The sequence below is a fragment of the Myodes glareolus genome, chromosome 17, assembly GCF_982192425.1.
Source record: "Myodes glareolus chromosome 17, mMyoGla1.1, whole genome shotgun sequence".
NCBI lineage: Eukaryota > Metazoa > Chordata > Mammalia > Rodentia > Cricetidae > Myodes > Myodes glareolus.
The window spans coordinates 64,491,613-64,512,127 of NC_142042.1; the positions used below are offsets into that span (position 1 = coordinate 64,491,613).

At 44.7% G+C, this 20,515-nt stretch overlaps 1 protein-coding gene across 1 annotated transcript; it reads left to right on the forward strand.

Annotated features, from left to right (window-relative positions):
• Window positions 1-6,307: 6,307 nt before the first annotated feature.
• On the forward strand, window positions 6,308-10,586 carry Kprp (keratinocyte proline rich protein). The gene is made up of 2 exons (XM_048457173.3): window positions 6,308-6,378; window positions 7,834-10,586. The coding sequence occupies exon 2, from the start codon at window positions 7,862-7,864 to the stop codon at window positions 9,884-9,886; it is 2,025 nt and encodes a 674-aa protein (XP_048313130.3). The 5' UTR covers window positions 6,308-6,378; window positions 7,834-7,861; the 3' UTR covers window positions 9,887-10,586.
• Window positions 10,587-20,515: the final 9,929 nt, after the last annotated feature.

Genomic DNA, 20,515 nt, shown 5'->3' on the forward strand with positions numbered 1-20,515 from the left:
ATAGCTATCATCCTCCCAGTAGGTGTTGACCTGGAAATATTTTTTAACTGCTACAGCCCTTTGGAACTACATATATGATGGCATTTAAAAAAATGAGATCTACATTAGTTATAAACTGATTGGCCCATTAGCTCAGGCTTCTTATTAATTCTTATAACTTGCATTAGCCTATTATTCTTGTCTATGTTAGCCACGTGGCTCAGCACCTTATTCAGCGAGGCAGTCACATCTTGATTCTTCTGTGGCTGGGTCACGGACTGTAGACCAAGTTTTCCTCTTCCCAAAATTCTTCTGTTCTCATTGAATCTTTGGAGGCTGTGCTCCAGGATGTTGTGCCTCAGGATGCTGCTACCCCAGGATGCTGTGCCCTAGGATTCTGTGCCCCAGGATGCTGTGCCCCAGGATGTTGCTGCCCCCAGATGCTGTGCCTCAGGATGCTGTGCCCCAGGATGTGGCTGCCCCAGGACGTTGCTGCCCAGGATGCTGTTCCCCAGGATGCTGCCGCCCCAGGATGCTGTGCCCCAGAATGCTTCATCTCAGGATGCTGTGCCCCAAGATGCTGTTCCTCAGGATGTTGTTCCTCAGGATGCTATGCCCCAGGATGCTGTGCCTCAGGATGCTGTGCCCCAGGATGCTGTGCTTCAGGATGTTGCTGCCCCAGGATGATGTGTCCTCGGATGCTGTGCCTCAGGCTTTGTCTCAGGATGCTGCTGCTTCAGGGTTCTTGTGTTCCATGCTTTTACTCTGTACCTGTGTCTCTGGAAGACGTTATCATGCTGCAATAATAATGCTTGTTTACCTTTTAAAATAGAAATAGAAATATGTACTGGTTTAAAAGACTGAAAGTCATCTCCTCCATTTACCTTTTTATTTTACTTATTAGACTATAAGATCATTGAAGACTGTGCAAAGACATCACTATGAAAGGGGAAGACCCACAACTGTTCAATGTGCAGAGAATAAGAGAGGCAGTCAAGTGCTCTGTTCTAAATGAGACATGTATATCATAGCCCCTTCTACCAAGGCTAGGGCATCTTCTTGGAAGAAGGGACAGAAAGACTGCAAGGGAGTAGATGACTTCGGCAAAAATATATTTTCCAGACACAACAGCACAGTTTGTTCCACACATGAATCCACAACAATTGGGGCTTTATCACGAGATCAGCCAAAACTTCAGTATGTATTTGGAGAGGCTCATGAAGTCACACCCCATCTAAGGTGCTATTATCATTGGACAGCTGCTGAGATAGAAAAGCCAGTGTTTTCAGGAACACAGGTCCCCAGGGGTTTGTCTTGCTCTAGTAGATGGTCCCACACCTTATACAGGCAACACCAAGCGGTTTCAGTCCATATTAAAATTTTCTTTTTTAAAAAAGACAGAGAACACAAAATTGAAGAGGAAAAGTGGTGAAGTTATAGGGGAGCAATTGAAAGTGAGAGAATGGGGAAATTTGATCAAAACACATTATGCATATACTTGTATGAATAACACAAAAAATGTTTTTCAAATGCCTATCTTTGTAGCATGGAGTGAGTCCACCTGGCTCTCAGGATAACTAAGCTGTCACTAAATCCTTTCAATGATTGACAACCCAGTGTCCCAAATGGTTGCGAGTCCTAAAAAGTGTCTATAATTAAATAGAGAGCACCTCTGCCTATCTCTAGCTCAAGTAACAGATCTGCTTCTAGAAACTTCTTGTTGGATAATGTGGCAACAAATCTTTACTCTGATATTCCCAAACCTGAGACCTCAAAAATACTTCTGTTCTCTCAGTTATAAAATAATGATGTGTACCACAGAGAGATGTTTTTTCAAAAACCAATTAATGACTTCCTTCTGGCAACAGTCTTTGCTTTTTATTGCATTCCCTGTCTTGAAGGAACTATGGTTGCTTTCAGTATAACTTTAATAACATTATATCGTGTGCTCAGTTACTACATTTCAACATGTAATGAAACAAATCAGTCCATAAACTAATATAAGACACGTACACTAGATTTATGTGTACATGGGTTCATCTGAATAAATCAGAATGAAATGATATAATCTACGAGAGGAAACGCACCATACAAAGTGACTTGGTGTCTGTTTCTTAGATCCAAAGCTTTAAATACCACAACCTGTTTCCTTGTGAAAACTGCAGTTGGTGTGGAAGACAGGAATGTAAATGATCAGAGTACATGACAATCTCAGTGACAGACATGCTTCAAGCGCTACCTGAGTACCAGGTGAGTCATGGCCATCATGGTACTGGAGTTACCCAAGACTGTCATTGGAGTTGTCTCAAGCAGTGAGCCAGAGTCCCTATGTGGAAAGAGCTGAAAGGATTTCTGGGAAGAAGAAAAGACACCTGAAAAGGCCTGACAACATGGAAGTGCAAGGCATGCGAAGAGGGTGAAATCTGCTTTACTTGAGTTCGCTTGTAGTTGTGGGACGTGGTGGGCAAGTGGGTGTTGGTGATGCTGAGAGGGGTGTGAGCTTAGAAAGGCAGAATAGAGCAGCTCATGAAGGGGTCCCTGTTCCTGCTAAGGAACTGGGGTGCTTTATAGCGGACAATGGAAAATAAATGACATAAGATGCCTTTATCTTATTACTTTAGGAAAATCAATCTTCTGACTACTTCCAGATAAAGTCTGGATGCAGAGAAATAATGAGACAACTATAATACACAGGAGAGCAAAATCCTGATAAATGTGTGTGTGTGTATGTGCATGTGTGTGTGTGTGCATGTGTGTGTGTGCATGTCTGTGTGAGTGCGTGCAATGTGTGTGTGCATGTGTGTGTAAGTGTGTGCATGTCTCTGTGTGTGCATGTTTGTGTGAGTGTGTGCATGTGTGTGCAATATGTGTGTGCATGTGTGTGTACTTGTGTATGTGTGTTATGTATATGTCTATGAGTTTGGTATGTGTCAACAGACACCTGTGGAGGTCAGAGGTTGGTCTTGGGATACATTCTCCTATAGCTTCTCTTGATATATAGTTTCTCATTCAGCCTCAGGCTCATAGTCAGCAAGGCTGACTGGCTACTGAGTCCTCAGGGTCCTCCTGTACTAAGGTTACCTGACTCTTGTGTGTGTGCCAGTCTGAAGTCATGTCCTCATACTTATGTGGCAAGCATTGTACTGATTGAACCATCTCCCCCATCCTGGAACCACTTAGTTTGAAGATGCTGCCAGATAAGGAATGCCCTTTGGAATAGCTTGAAATCTTGTTGAAAAAAATATTAATATGCCACACTTATCATTGCCTTCAGACAATTGCAGCACTAATTCTAGTTCTTAACCACTGACAACTTTGTGCGTTTATGTGTTTGTGTGAGTGTGTGTGACAGAGGTCAACACGAGTTATTCCTCACTCATTCTATACCTGCATTTTTTTTTGAGCTCACTAACCCTGGAGCTCACTACTTAAGCTAGGTTGATAGTCCTGCAATCCTCAGGGATCTCCTGTCTTTGTCTCTCTACTGTTGGGATGACAGAATGAAACAGCAGTGCTTAGATTTTGACATAAGAATGCTGGAATTCAGAACTCTGGTCTTATTGTTTGTGTAGCAAGCATGTTACAAAATGAGTCACTCCATGGCCCTACCAAATGATAACTTTTAATTTCTAGGACCCTATACATAGCAGTAGGAAGAATGTCAGGAGTTTAACATTTTGCTTTTAGTCCAATGACTAGTGTCTGAAACTATATTGTTGAAAACCCTAGCCTTCCCCACCACCATTTCCCTCTATGTCTCCCTGTAAGTTACAAGAAGTAACAAAGCGTACAGTGTTCCTCTTGTTTATCAGCCCATTCTCTAGTGATCTGAGATATGGGAGCCAAGCCCAATGCCATGCCCAATCTTCTACTCATCTATCATGACTCTATTAACAGATTCATCTTGTGTCCAGATATAGACAAACAGGAGCACCATAGCTGTATTTCCCTCCAAAAATACAGATACCACAAAATAAGATACCTCTTAAATGGAAGAGGCAAATATTAGTGTTCAATAATTCACAGCCTAGATGTCAATTAGTATAGGTTCTCAGTTTTCCTTGTTTGCTGTTTCCACGTTACTCATGATAACCCAAGGTAAGCAAACCTTGGCTAAAGGATGTGATCAGAGAAATAATTCAAAGCTGAGAATCATTGGCCCTGTTGGATCCACCTAGGATTTCATCTCTCCGAGGCAGTCCTTAGTATGTGGAACCCAGACAGATTTCCTCTGCCTGGGCTTTAGGATCCTCATCTGTAAAAGGGCAGGGAGGGACCTGGAAACTCTTGAGGATTTTGGTTGTCATGACATTCTAAAAGTCTGCAATCCTATTGAAGTCTGGGTACTCTTTGGAATGAGTGATGGGAATGAGAGCTGGGACTCTCAAGTCATATTGAACTAGGCAGGCTTCATCTTGGGAGAGACTTCAGAGAAATGATTGGCATGTACACTGTAGGTCATAAAGAGCTTCCATAACCTACTATCTAATTTTGTCCCAAGGAGAGCCTGCTAAGGTGTAATCGTTCCTGCCATTTCATATAGAAAGCGAAACACAGAGAGCGAAAAGACTGCAGTATTTTATGTTAATTTTCTTGTTTAATTCACGCAATAATCTTAAGGCCTTCCGCACTTACTACTCCTTCTCACTCATCAGTCCTCCTTTACTTTCTTACCAGTTTATAGACAATGGATCTGAACTTATGAAACTAAGAAGATTTCACCTCATTGAGTTACAACCACATCTACACTTAAAATATTTGCTCACAAGTTTGGTGAGAATCCAAGTGACTGCAGAGGCTAGCGGGTGATGGAAGCACACGAAGTGATAGAGGAAAGACTATTAGCATTTCATTTTAAAAGATTTATGTTTGATTACTTATGTGCACAAGAGGGTGCCTATGTAAGTGTTTGTGGATGTATCTATGTGGGTGCTGAGGCCTAGACCTGCATGTGAAGGCCGGAAGAGGATGTCAGGTGTCCTCTTCTGCGACTTGTCATATGGTCGTCTAAGGCAGAGTCTCTTACTGGACCTGGAGCTTCATAGCTGGGCTAGGCTGGAAGCCAGCGTGCCTGCCCCAGTGATCTTCCTGCCTTGATTCACCCCAAAAGCTGGAGCCATCGACTTTTGCAGGAAATGCCTACAAGGTTGTTAGGCAACTACTGGGATCTGAACGCTGATCCTCAGGATCACAGAGTACGTGCTATTAACCGCGGAACATCTTCCTAACCCAACTGTTGCTTTCTTTTTAACCATAAAAAGAATTCAAGAAAAATAATATAGGAAGACTTGTACTTTCGATTGCATGTACAAATATATAGAATATATAGAACAAAGAATAATGAAGCTTTGGAGACTAGGAAATTGCATGCCCTATTTATGGGAGGCAGCTGCTGTCAGGCTGATGAAAGGCAGGCTTCCCTAGACAGATTTGATTTTTAAAAAAAAAACCTGGAGATCCGGAACCTTAACTAAAGTCTCCTTATTTATAAATATTAGTTACTACTTCTAACAAGATCCAGAGAAACATAGGAAATACCCACCTTGTGTTTATGTGGCTTGGGGGCCACCTTGTTAGTTTTGTTCTGAACTGTGCTGTCTCCAAAGGCACATTGAGTGGCTTACACTGCCTTGGAAGACAGCTCCACAGCATCCGCCGGGCATCTGCTCTCCCTCAGCTTCAGACAGGGTTGGAGCAGATGCTCACTGACCCAGAGGCATCTGTTGCTTGTGGCATGCTTACTCTTGAGAGGGTGCTGGATATTTTAAACATTATTCTTGGAAAGATTTTTTTGAAAGAATTTTCTGTAGTCTCCATGACAACTGTAAAAAAAGGGATCGAATCTTCTGTGTTTTACAGAAGAGTAATTAACATCTAGTTCAGTTACGAAGGTCCCCAAGTTGTAAGTCATCCACACGAGACACCAGATGCAGCTCGGACTCCAACTTCTCGTCACACTTTAAACCTCACTCGATTTTAGACTTTAGATTAGACTGTGTTAAGTTAAGGGATGCTTCTGTTGTTGCCTCTCTCTTGTGAGAGTCTGGGGCAAGGAAAAGGTAAGGTACGAAAGCATTTTCCAGAAGGCAAGATACCTCCATGCTTTCTCATCCCCTTTACCACTGGGTCCTGCTGGGACGGAGGGGAAACTGACAAGAGGAGGAAAACAATGACCTGCTCCTTCACAGCCTGGAAGCTTCCGCACTAAGGCAGGACACTCCCAGCTCTGTAGGTGACTGGACAGACAGCACATGGGGAGGGAATTAGCTGGTGGAATGCTACCTTGAGCAGATGCCAATCAGCTGTCTCATGGTCTGAGCCAGACCCACAACACTTTATATAAACACAGCCCTCTGCCCAGATGCTTTAGCCTGCATGACTTTGTGCCTGCTGAGGAGGGTGAGTCTGGAAGCTGGGTCCCGGGATTGTGCTGGGGGTGATATTTAGGTGATATTCAAGGAGAAGCTGGGACAGAAATTTGTCAGCCTGAGGAGAAAAACTGCCTATGGAATATAAGACATTCAGAATTGATCAGAATAGACAGGCTGTAAAGCGTGTTCATCTTTGACAGTCCCTGGTTTCTTCTCCAGATACCATTTTTTTTCTGTTAGCAACTTGTCCTCGGGGAAGATACACTAGTTATCTCTTTTGTGTGAGTAAAGACTCCTGAGGATGGATCACCTTCTCTAGGGAACACAAACTTAGACACTTGCTACAACTGGGAAATGTCTAGTGCTGTCTTCCAGTGGATGCATTTTTGGTCTTCTGAGAGCTTGTGAGAGGTGCTATGTTGTATGATTCAATGGCCAAATTAGCCCTCTGCTGTGCTGGTCACCAGGCTGCCCAGATACAGACAGGTAGCTCTGGGAAGAACAGTTGAGTGGTATCTGATGTGTTTTCTTGTTAACTAAGGGTATTACAGGAGTGTATGACTGAATGTCCTAGATCTCGCTGTTATGACCTTGCTATGTAGATCCATGAATGTGCCTAAATGTCCTTACACAAAGCCTCAAATGTGACAAAGTGTCTGCCAGTTTCTGGATTACCTCAGTTTAATTAACTCTATGCTGCATCTCAGAGGATCTGGGGAGAAAATGTTTCTGAAATCAGCAAACTGTTACCTTCTAGATCACTGGTAACAGCGACCTGCCTGGGCAAATGCTCATGTTAATCCCAAGGCTAGTGTGTTTTGTGTACGAGGTATAAATGGATTTGCATATTTCTATAAGGGTCTATTAAAATGAACTCACTTACAAAAGATTGTATGCAAGGCAGCAAATACTAAACTCCAGGCCCAAGAGGTCTGGAATCTGCCTGAAATCTTTACTTTCAGGGGACATTTTGATGAAATATGAACCTAGATGATGCCTGTGTTTTTGTTTTGATTTTTGTTTTCCCTGTGTTCATTTTTACATACATGTGTGGGATGTGTGAGGAAATCCAGGCTTCTGTGGGTGTGGAAACCTCAGTTTGGGCTGTGCATTGTAAGCAGGCTACCGCCTGTTCTTCCTGTAGGACTGTTCCCACCACCAGGCTGTGTAAGTGCAGAGAATCTGCTTGCGATCAGTGCTCTCTGGTGGCAGACTTTGGCATGCCTACATTTATATCCAGCTGTGCAGAATCCAGCCTTTTCCTTTTCCTTTTCTTTTTTTTTGCAAAACCAGGGCAGGTCTTATAGACAATGGTGTCTGGCATGCTAGCATGGGATCCAACTAAGTCAGCACCAGTAAGGATTCTTGGGTGAAGGTTGAGGGCATGTGAAGACAGGCCGGAGAAGATGCCAGGCTCCTGGCTGTAGATCCTAGCTCTCCTTTGCAACTCTCAGCCTCTTGACCCTGGTTTCTCTACCCTCAGGTCTTGTTCACCCCCCTGCATCAGGACCATGTGTGATCAGCAGCAGATTGAGTGTTGTGTGCCAGTGCCCCAGTGCTGTGTCAAGGGTTCCTCCTTTGGTCCTTCACAGTATGCCTACGCCAACAACCAGGTCCTGGTCCAAGCTCCATGCGGGATGCAAGTTGTGGAATATGCTGCACCATGCTCACTTCAAGTTTCCCAGACTCCAGGCCAATCCAGTGGCACTGAAGTGAAGAGCCAGGCTCCAGGCTCATCTAAGACCACAAAGGTTAAATGTCAGGCTCCATGCCAGTCAAAGACCACCCAGGTAAAATGCCAGTCTAAGACCACTGAGGTAAAGTGCCAAGCTCCTTGCCAGGCTCAGGTTTCCTGTGTTCAGTGCCAGGCTCCATGCCAGTCTCAGGTTTCCTACGTGCAAGTCCCACAGCCTCTTCCGACCTACTATGTAGAATGTGCTCCGGTGTATTACACAGAAACGAGTTATGTGGAGTATCCGGTTTCAACCTATGTGCCTGCTCCCGCTCCTCAGCCTGTTCACACTTATGTAGAGTGTCCCTCAGTGGGCCAGGGTCAGGGAAGTTTCCCCACTCAGGGCGGGTACCAGGGCTCCTACGGCAGCTGTACCTCTCAGTCACAGTCACGGGGTTCTTACAGCAACTGTGGTCCACAGTCCCAGTACCAGGGCTCCTACGGCAGCTGTACCTCTCAATCACAGTCACGGGGTTCTTACAGCAACTGTGGTCCACAGTCTCAGTCCCAGGGTTCCTACAGTCGCTGTGTGCCACAATTCCAGTCTGGGCCCTCCTACACCAGCTGCGGCCCCCAGCGCCAGTCACAGGCTTCCTATGGCGGCTGTGCCTCCCAATTCCAATCTCGAGGATCCTATAGCCACTGCTCCTCCCAGCGTCGGTCTGGGGCTTCGTTTAGCACCTGTGCACCACAATGCCAGTCCCAGGGCTCCTATGGAAGCTTCACTTCACAGCAGCGCCGGTCTCAGAGCACCAGCAGATGCCTCCCTCCTCGTCAGCTGCAGCCTTCATATCGAAGCTGCTCTCCACCAAGACGTTCTGAGCCCTGTTATAGCAGCTGCTTGCCATCCCGATGCTCTTCAGGCTCCTACAACTATTGCACCCCACCCCGCCGCTCAGAGCCCATCTATGGCAGCCACTGTCCTCCTCGGGGCCGCCCTTCAAGCTGTTCTCAAAGATGTGGACCCAAGTGCAGAGTAGAGATTTCCTCACCCTGCTGCCCCAGACAGGTTCCCCCACAGAGGTGCCCTGTCCAGATTCCTCCCATCAGAGGTAGATCCCAGAGTTGTGGCCGGCAACCCTCTTGGGGTGTCTCCTGCCCGGATCTGAGACAGCCACAGCAATTCCCAAGGTCTTGCGGCCCTCAGCGTCGTGCCTGGTCTCCAGAACCATCATGGCAGCGGTGTCCAGTTCCTGCACCACGTCCATGTCCAGAGCCAGAGCGTCGTGACCGGTCTCCAGAATCATCATGGCAGAGGTGCCCAGTTCCTGCACCACGTCCATGTCCACGTCCAGAGCCATGCCCAAGTCCAGAACCCCGGCCATGTCCTCCACTGCGGCGATTTTCAGAACCATGTCTATATCCAGAACCATGTCCAGCTCCTCAACCAGCACCGCGACCAGCCCCACGTCCAGTGCCACGCCCACGCCCAGTTCACTGCGAGAATCCAGAACCACGTCCACAACCACGGCCTTGTCCATATCCAGAGCCAATGCCGCATCCTGCGCGCTGCTCCAGCCCAGAGCCTTGTGGGGAACCCATGCGCTGTACCAGTCCTTGCTCAGGCCCTAATCCAGTTCCCTACCGCCAAGAACTAGGCTGTCATGAATCTAACCCGTGCCGCCTGGATACTGAAGGCCCGAGCCCATACAGCTGCAACCAGGGGCAAGAGAGTAACGACAACTGTGGACCTGATGATTCCTTTCCGGAGTCACAGGGTCCAGGTGGTTGTGGAGACCAAGGAAACACCCACGGAGGAGCGAAAGGAGGGGCTTATGCTGGAGCAAAGGGCGCTTACTTTTAAACAAAATGAAGCTCAGATGCCCCTGCCTCAGGTTCTTTAGAACATTTTCCCCTTCTCATCTGGTCTACATCGCTCCACAGATGTTGAGGTTGTCCCCACTTCAAAGCTGTGTTTCAGACTCCTTGCGTGTCATCTCAGGTTCCACACCCCAGTCTCAGACGTTATTCCAGCTATGCCTCGCTCCTCCTCCGCACTCAGCGTAAATTCTAACTAGACCAGCTTGGCCACCAGGGTGTTCCTTGGGTGTTCCTCCTGACATTCCCTAGATGCTCTTGCCTCTACAGAGGCTCGCTCCACCTGAACCATTTCTCATCCGTTTCCCAGGATCCAAAATTGTACCTGTCTTTCGACACCTCTTCTTTAAAGACTTTTGTTGTCATTGTTGCCTGTTCCCATCCACAGGAGCCTATTCTGACTTCCTAGAATTCATCGCCCACAGCTTCATCCATTTAGCCAGAGCTGTGCAGTACTCCTGAATTAATTTCTCGTTGCAGTTCCTGCCTTTTCTGCCTGGCAACATTGCAAACTTTCATTCAGAGTCAGTATATCCTTAAATCTCTGTGCCTTTCTTAGGTCAGGTGATAGTTGATCAAGGTTGTAGTTGACAGCTTGAGCTGTGTTCTGTCCTGTTGGGAAACTATAGGAACTAGGGCAAGCGGAGGATGCATAATAATAAAAACTGAATGTGTTCACAGTTTGAGTCCTGAGTGATGTCTTCTCTTTATTAGATGCCAACTTGCTGAGATGGTGTCTTTTTAAAATATGGTAAAATACATATGACAAGATTTATTAGCGTAGCCATGCCAGAGCATACATATGGTTCAGTGGGAGAATTATGCTTGCATTGTTATATTTCCATTACCACCACTCATTTGCCCTGCAGGGCAAAACACTCAATACCTCACTCTCCACTTCCCTTTAGCCTCTACGCACTAGTGTTCCATTGTCTACCTTTTAAATTTTGACACTGCATGTCTCACAGATAGACTCAAATGGTATTTGTGTTTCTGTTATTCTCTTGGCATAATGTTCTTCAGGTTCATCTTTGCTGTAGCATATGACAGCTATTAAGGCAGCATGCTACCATGCTGCATATAGACACCATGCTTTATTTTTTCAGCAATGAATGCACAAGTACTTGAGTTGCTTCCATTATTTGACTCTGGTTAGTAATGGTCCAATCAACACCAGTGTAAAATACTTCTTTGAGTATATGATTTCAATTCGTTGAGTAGATACCAAGAAATGGCGTTTCTACACCACATGCTAAGGCAAGTGCTGCCATGTTGCTTTCTATAGTGGTGACATCATCCCCAGTCCCATCCCAGCATCATCATCCACAGTCCCATCCCAGCAGCATCATCCACAGTCCCATCCCAGCAGCACCCACAATCCCATCCCAGCAGCATCCACAGTCCCATCCCAGCATCGCCCACAGTCCCATCCCAGCAGCATCCACAGTCCTACTCCCCAGCATCATCACCCGCAGTCCCATCCCAGCATCACCCACAGTCCAATCCCAGCATCATCATCCACAGTCCCATCCCAGCATCACCCACAGTCCCATCCCAGCAGCATCCACAGTCCCATCCCAGCATTATCATCCACAGTCCCATCCCAGCAGCATCCACAGTCCCATCCCAGCATCATCCCCAGTCCCATCCCAGCAGCATCCACAGTCCCATCCCAGCATCATCCCCAGTCCCATCCCAGCAGCATCCACAGTCCTACTCCCCAGCAGCACCCACAGTCCCATCCCAGCATCATCCACAGTCCCATCCCAGCAGCATCCACAGTCCCATCCCAGCATCATCATCCACAGTCCCATCCCAGCAGCATCCACAGTCCCATCCCAGCATCATCATCCACAGTCCCATCCCAGCAGCACCCACACTCCCATCCCAGCAGCACCCACAGTCCCATCCCAGCAGCATCCACAGTCCTACTCCCCAGCATCATCACCCACAGTCCCATCCCAGCATCACCCACAGTCCCATCCCAGCATCATCATCCACAGTCCCATCCCAGCAGCATCCACAGTCCCATCCCAGCATTATCATCCACAGTCCCATCCCAGCAGCATCCACAGTCCCATCCCAGCATCATCCCCAGTCCCATCCCAGCAACATCCACAGTCCCATCCCAGCATCATCCCCAGTCCCATCCCAGCATCATCCCCAGTCCCATCCCAGCATCATCCACAGTCCCATCCCAGCAGCATCCCCAGTCCCATCCCAGCAGCATCCACAGTCCTACTCCCCAGCAGCACCCAAAGTCCCATCCCAGCATCATCCACAGTCCCATCCCAGCAGCATCCACAGTCCCATCCCAGCATCATCATCCACAGTCCCATCCCAGCAGCACCCACACTCCCATCCCAGCAGCACCCACACTCCCATCCCAGCAGCATCCACAGTCCTACTCCCCAGCACCATCATCCACAGTCCCATCCCAGCGGCACCATTCACAGCCCTACCCGAGTGTGCAGGTCTTAAGTTCTCCACATTCTTGTCACCTTTGTTATTCTCTGTGTTTTCTTTAAAAACCAACCATCCCAATGTGATGTAGTATGAATTTCATTGGAATGTATTATTTTGGTTTCAAGTTTATTGTACCAATTGCCTGAGCATTCCTTAATATAGTTGAAGTGGCTTGGCTTATGGGTTCTCTGTCTCACCTTCACATCCTTGTCTACTGATGAATGAGGGAGCAGGGAGGATGACTCCTCAGCTAAGAGCAATGTGTTCAGGCCTGGATTTGGTAGTTGCCTGACTGTAGCACTAAGGCTATAGTCAGAGCCATGATACCTCTGGCTCCAATAGTACAGAGGACACACGGAGGCTCTCTGGAAGTATGTTTTCTTTTGAATGAACTTATTTTCACTTATTTACCTATTGTTTTAATATATAGAAAGCAAAGACTGAGCCAAATTCAGAATTAATCAATTGCTTTCAAATCCTATTATGCGTGGCACCTTATGAGCACTCTGGGGGAATAGAATCAAAGGGACAGAATATACAGAAGTCTAATTCTCCTACTCCCTGGAGATGAGGAGAGTGATACCACCATGTGGATCTGGAGAATGAGCACACTGAGGGACAGACAGGGTGAGATGGTACCTGAAGGTCACAGCTGCCTATAGAGGGTGGGAAGGCTCCTCTGAAAAGGATAACAGCAGGGGCAGGCTCTGACATACTCCTTGGAATGCCTATTCCAATGCCCTCTCCTCGCGGGGCACATCCCAAACAACCTCAAAACTACAAGGCTAGAACTGAGAATACAGAGTCAAATCTTGTCTCTAAACATGCTGTTCCCTTGTCCCAGGGACCTAGCTCTACAATATCAATTTTGGAGATCAAGAGACTATGTACCAAAGCTCTGTGTGGTTTAAAGGAAAACTGGGGCCTTTGTGTGTGGCTCACTCCTTCCTGCACTATGGACAAACAACCATTGTTTACCTGCTAGGAAGACATTGGTAAAACGGACATAAATCCTGTTTATTATCACTAGACAACTTAGCAAGTGCTTCTTGGTGGTACCTGGAGCAGAAATGTCAACATTGTTGTGTGGACTTTTTCAAGGAAGCAAACAAGCATCTACCCATCTAGGATATGGCTCCAATGGCAGGTCAGAGAAATGATTCTGTTTAAGTCTAGCTCGGTGAATCAGAGAGCCTAACCAGAGTCCCTTAAAGGAGCATGGCAATTTACAAGTGCCTGAACAGCTAAAGAAATGTCTTGCCCAGCAGCCGTTAACCAGCTCCATCTATTCAGGAGGGGGTCAGGCCTCATTTTTCCATAGCAGACCTTAGTGGGCCTAGTCTCTTGTGAATCTCATGCAGGTTAGCATGGCTCCTAAAAGTCCAAAGGGCAATGGGCATGTCATTACTGGAGGGCAGCATTCACGACATTCTCCCCTTTCCTCCTGGTCTTACATTATTTCTTCCCCTCTCCTTTACTATTCCCTGAGGTTTAAAGGGGATAGTTCAGATGTCCCTTTTACTGGTGGGTGTTCAGCAGTCTTATTTTCTCAGGGTTTTTTGACCAGGTGTGAGTCTCTATTGTCACTGGTGACCACTGCATATAGAAGTTTACTTGACCAAGGATGACAGCAGCAATATCCGTGAATGTAAACATAAATGCCGAGAGGACAATTTGACAGACGCATCACATCCATTTAGCAGAACAACAATAGTTGTTTCCCCACTAGGGTCCAGGGCTTTCCCATCTATCTGCTTTTGACTGGACTCCTGGGTACCAGATGTGAATTCCTTTCTGTGGATTGAGCCTTAAGGCCAGGGAGAAAGCAGTTAGTTATACCATAAAAGTCATGATTGTACAAGTGGGTGCATCTTGCCTAGCAAGTTGGTAGTGCAGTGTGCAGAATCCCTAGCTGCGTAGGGTTGTTGGCAGCAATGCTCTCCAGCAGCTTCTGCCAGAAGCTTCCGTCTCAACCTCAGCTTCATTTCTCTGCCCTATAATCAAGGCCTGCAGAGTTTTCAGTAATAAGGTCTTATTGTCTAGTTCCAGTGGGAAACCGACAGCCAAATTAATAGCCTGTATTTTGGGGGGTTCTCAGGGACCTCCCTGGTTAATAATTTGTAGGAAGGTGAACTACTCCTGGTGCTGGGAGTTTCATCTAATTACTTTGTGGCTTCTGGTAGCATCTCTGGGTCACTGTCCCTCCATCAGTCCTACCTGCTTGCTGAGAGGGCTGTGGCCTGGAAATAGTTTCCAACTGCAGTACATTTTCTTGAAGGCAAGACATGTGCACCTACTTCTCGGGGTGGTAGTGATGATAAGGCTGTACTCCTGGGACAAGATTAGTCTTTTCCACCTGCAATGTTATGTCAGAACTCTGGCCTTATACAAATCTTATCACATTTGATTTTGAATGACCCAAAAAGGACCTTTCCCAATACATAAAGGCCATTTCTTACAATGTGATTCATCAGAACTACAGAAGCCCCATACCTGGTCCCTGACAAGTCAACTGTTTTCTTAACTGGGAACACAGGACTACTTGGCCCAGTGAACTGGGCTAAAGACATTGCCTCACTCATGCTTAACTCTGCCATGGCACCTGTTCTTTCTCTATTGACCCTGCGTACCTGGTCTTCACAGACACCTCAGGTGGTAATAACCAAATATCCCTCATGTTGTTTCCAATTATGAAAGCTTTGTCTTATTCAGTTTCCACACTTTAGCACTCAGACTGATCTTACCTCCTCCCAAGTCCCACAACCTCGTGAGCTGTGCTGTGAGAGTCTCTTATTTCTTTTCCAGTTTAAGCAGCTCTAGGGGCATATTATTCTCTGATTATCAGTGGCCTGTACAGTTCCCTACTATAACCTCTATCTGTGTGGTGTACTAGGGATGGATTTTCCTTCCTATATATTAAAAGTCAGACATGAGGGGCACAATCTGTCACTTCTACCTTACGGTCTCCCTCCTCACTATCTTATTTTCCCCAAGGATTCAAATTTTCAAGAAGAGACTTGTGAAGGTTGGTCTTAGTTGTTAAGTCGAGTGCATCTAGAATCAACTAAAACCCAAGCAGCTGGACATTCCTGTGAGGATTTTTCTCGACAGGATCGTTTGAGGTGAAAAGGCCCATCCTAAGACTGGGATCTACCTTCTCATGGAAGCCCATGTCAGAGGACATAGAATAAGGAAGTTTTCTCTTCATGCCACCTTGTCTTCACCCTTTCAAGCTCAACCATCCTGTTGCATTCCTCTACTGGCAGTGGAAGTGACTTCTTTGGGGTTCCAGTGTGGACTGAAGACCAGCTGAGACATCCATTCTTGAAGACTGAACAACTACCAGATAGATTTCCTACTTTTCCTCTGTGGGTGGGGCCAACCACTGTTGGAATAACCAGACCACAGTCTGTAAGCCACTGTAATAAATCATATATGAATTTGAATGTTTATATTCATTATATCATTTCTGTTCCTCTAGAGAAATCTGATTAGTATGTGGTTATTTAGCATATATTTATCTGATTAATTCATGGTTATTTAGCATATATTTTATCTGTGTTCTTTCCTTTATGTCCCCCAACCCCACCTTAAGAAACAGTAAACCAGCACTGTTTTTCCCCTCCCTCTTTTTCACTATCTCTGCAAATTCTAAGGCTAATACAGAGGTTGATGTCTATCTGTTTTTTCCCCTTGTTTTTATTCTTCTTTTATCCAGAGAAGCTCTTTCCAGGAGCTCAGCTTCAGTTGTATGCCCAGAACAAAAGCCATACAACTGACATCACAGCCTACCTAAGTAATAGCCAGTCCACCCGTGTGTTCCTTTCAGGGACTATAATATATTCTGTACTCCATCAACTGTTTTGAAGACACCCTTAGGCTCATATGGTGGGGCTACGTTCATGAAGAAGGCATGTCATTCCATGCATCACAGCTGAAGACAGTCCCCCTTCAGATGAGGTGGCATTAATTGCATGTGTTTTGTTCATACCAAGTCCTAGGGTAACAAGAAGCCAAGACCTTCTATACCACATGGGGAAGGATGGCCACAGTGAGATCGTTTCCACAGATGCCCCACCAGCAGACAGCTTAGTTTCAGCACCTACAGATACTCCAAGAGTTTCCCCAAAACTCATCATTGCTTCTGTCACTTTCCATGCCGGGCACAAAGTGTTACATGAACTTTTTCTGGAAACACAACAACAAAAGATTAAAGATGATTCCACATACCTGTAACTTGGCTACCAATGAGTTCACTATGATTAGCATAGGTGAGGGGCTTCTTACAGGAATATGGACAACTTATGAATGGCTAAAGCACTGAAGAAAATGCCTCTCTCCTAACAGTAGTGAATCAATCACGAGTTCTCAGCGAGAGTAACACTGACTGCCTATATCCTTGCCCCACATCCAGCCAAACCAATTTTATTCAGGACTTGTGTGCAACTACAGTTGCTGAGAACATGAGGTCACCAGCTGTGTTATGGCTAGAGTCTGGCCTTCCGAGAGTGTGAACTAAGTCCTTGTTATAAATGCGAACACATCTCATAAACTTACCAAAGCAGAGACATTGATAGGTTCTGTTCTAACTAGGCCTCCAGTGTTTCTGTTGCCTAGTAATGTTTGGTCATCATTGAATCAGTGAAACACACTATGCAGGTAGAATGTGCATACACACACACACACACACACACTATAGGTGGATAGTGTGTGTGTGTGTATAAAGTCTCTCTCTCTCTCTCTCACATATATATATATTATATATATATATCATATATATATATATATATATATATATCTTACTCACCTTATCATCTTCTAATTCTCACAGTAGCTGACAAAGTATTTCAATCAGTTTCCACATTTGCTTCTTCTCCTAAAAAATCTAGGTTGTTGCTTACAGGTACCCCTCCTACCTCCCTACTTCCTTACCTCCATACCATGGGGATTCTGTGGAACCTTAGTGCAAAACTGGCTTTCCTATTCACTGTTGGCCCTCTCAGCCGTCCCATACAGCTCATCCCCATTCCTTTGGTCAGGCAGCAACACCTTGAAATACTCTTCCTGAGATCCCCAGTAAGAGATCCCCACACTGGCCTGGGAATCATGTAGCCAATTTCCTTTCGATCCTTCATTATGATTGCTCTTATCTTATCCCCAGCTCTGAAGCAGTCTGCTTGCACGTTCCTCTCTACTAACTGTCCCAGTTAACTGAGGGCTCAACTCTGGCACAGACCCAGAGTTCCCTTGGCTTTTTCATCCCTGTCTCCCCAAATACTTTCTTTGACTTACTGAAACCTATTTTCAGGAACCCCTTCACCCACAACAACTCCAACAACCTGGGGACCCCACTTCTAGGTGGGAACAGGAGCATTTTAGTTCTTTCCCAAAGCCGTTTTCAGGCTTTTCTCCAGCCCTTCTCTGTGGCCCTCTGTCACTACTGACATGCAGGACCACACTCTGCTGAGGAATTCACAGGCATGACATGTTCCTAAGATCCAGAGAGGGCTGCAAAAGCTAAGGAACATTACACCTACCCAACAAAGACAAGAGCATACATATATCAACACCTAGAATCCCAATCATCTCAAACCCAGGTGTTTAGACACTAGCAAAACTATAAACAGCCAAGACAAACAGACCTCTGCCAGAATCCAGTAACCCTAGATTACCCTAGACAAGGGCTTCAAAGTAAAGTAACTATGTTGAATATGTTCAAAGAGTTTAAAAAGGTTATGAATAAAACGCTTAATGAAGTCCTTAAAAATGCAGAGAAATAGTGAATGACATAATGAAACAACTGAAGACCTGAAACACACACACACACACTCACACACACACTTACACTAAAATAAAACTGCAAATGAAAATTCTAGGTAGTCAAGAAGAAGCTTCAGAGGTCAGCTCGACGAACAGAGGATGAGCTATGGAATTTCAGAATTTCAGGCATCAAAGAAAAGAAAGAAGAAATGTTAGATCTAAAAGAAAAAATCCAGGCATAAAGTGTCCAAAAAATCCAGGCATATGAAAGGACCAACTTTATTAATAATAGAAATAGAGGAAAGAAAAGAAACCCAGATCAAAGACGCAGGACTAGTTTCTAACAATATCATAGGAGAAAATTTCCCAACCTAAAGAAGCAGGAGCAAGGTACAAAAATTATACAGATCCTTAAATAGACATGACAAGAAAATAAATTCCCCATGATACATAATAACCAAAACCACATGCATATTAACTAAAACTTACAGAACAAAGAAAATATTAAAACCTGAAAGAGAAAAAGATCAGGTAACATATAAAGACAAACCCATTGGAATATCACCTGAATTTTCAATGAAGATTCTAAAAGCTGACAGGCTGGACAGATGTTTTACAAACTCTAAGAAATCATAGATGTCAACACAGCCTACTATACCAACAAAACTGTATCACAATAGATGGAGAAAGAAAAACATTTCATTATAAGGCCAAATTTAAGGAGTATTTATCTACCAAACTAATTCTACAGAAATCCCCCCCGCAAATTTCAGTATGACATGGTTAATCACACCCAAGAAAAGGCAAAGAATAAATCCACCCAGACGAGTAAATCAAATGAGCAGAGAAAAACCCGCACTATAATAACAATCAATAAACACTGTTCATTGGTGGGTTCAAGATTAGTGGTCTCAATTCAAAGACACAGGATGAGAGAATGGATGTGAAACCAGGATCCAGCCTTCTGCTACATCCAAGAAACACACCATAAAATCAAGGATAGATATTACCTCGGGGAAAAAGGATGGAGAAAGGAATTCCAAGAAAGTGGACACAAGAGGTCAATAGATGTAGCCATTTTAATATCTGACAAAATACACTTCAAACCAAAATAATTAAGAGAATATAGAGAACAACACTACATACTTATGAAAGAAGACATCCATCATGATGGCATTGCAGTCCTAAACATGTAGGAACTAACTAAACACAAAGGCATTCAAGTACATAAAAGAAACACTTAAAATCATACATTGACACACACAAGTGTGTGACTTCAGTACCACACTCTCCACAACAGAGAGGCCATCCACACAAAAACTAAACAGAGAAATGAAGTTAAATAATAACATGATTCAAATGGACTTAGCAGATATTTCCAGAACATTTCACCCAAACACAAAATAATGTACTTTCTTCTCAGCAGATCATGAAGCGTCTTTCTCCAAAATTTACCACAAGTTGGGCACAAAACAAGTTTCAACAGATAGAAGAAAACTGAAACAACACCCTACATCTTATCTAATCACCTGTAGTAGTAGGATGCTTGTTTGTTTCTGGCCGCCCAGACTCCCTAAATACCCACACAGAAACTATATTATTTACAACACTGCTTGGCCTATTAGCTTATACATATTTCTAGCTCACTTTATCCATTTCTATTATTTTATATTTTACCACAAGGCTCGTGACCTACCAGCAAGGTTCCAGCTGGCAGCTTATGTCTGTCTGTCTTCAACAAGGCTCACGGCTTCTCCTGTCTCTGACTTCTCTCTCTCTCTCTCTCTCTCTCTCTCTCTCTCTCTCTCTCTCTCTCTTTCTCTCTACCTATCTATATATCTTCCAGCCTGGATATATTCTGTTAAGCCTTCTAAGCCATTGACCGAAAGCAGCTTCTTTATTCATTAACCAATAAAAGCAGCACATATACAAAAGGACTTAGCACACCAACCACCAGTTATTAAAACTTTTTAGAAACAACAGAAATAACACCAACTCGTAGAAACTGAACAACTCACTCCTGAGTGAAAAATGGGTCAAGAAAGAACTTAAGGAAATTTAAAAATTTTTAAAATTGAATGAAAATGAAAACCCAACATACACAAGTCTACAGGATACAATGAATGAGATTCTAAGAGGTAAGTTCACATCCATAGTGTCTAAGTGCCGACATAGAAACATTAATGAGATCTACTATTAGCAACTTAGTAATGCAACTGAAAACTCTAAAACACAAAGAATAAATTACATTTTCAAAATAGTAGACAGCAAGAAATAATCAAACTCAGAGCTAAGAGCAATAAAATAGAAACAGTATCAACAAATAAATACAAAGAACCAATAAGACAAAGAGTTTTTTTTTTAGAAAATCGGTAAGATTGGTAAACTC

Bases quoted from the DNA above. Each gene is read 5' to 3' on its own strand.
- Kprp (XM_048457173.3), top strand. From the start codon at position 7,862: ATGTGTGATCAGCAGCAGATTGAGTGTTGTGTGCCAGTGCCCCAGTGC.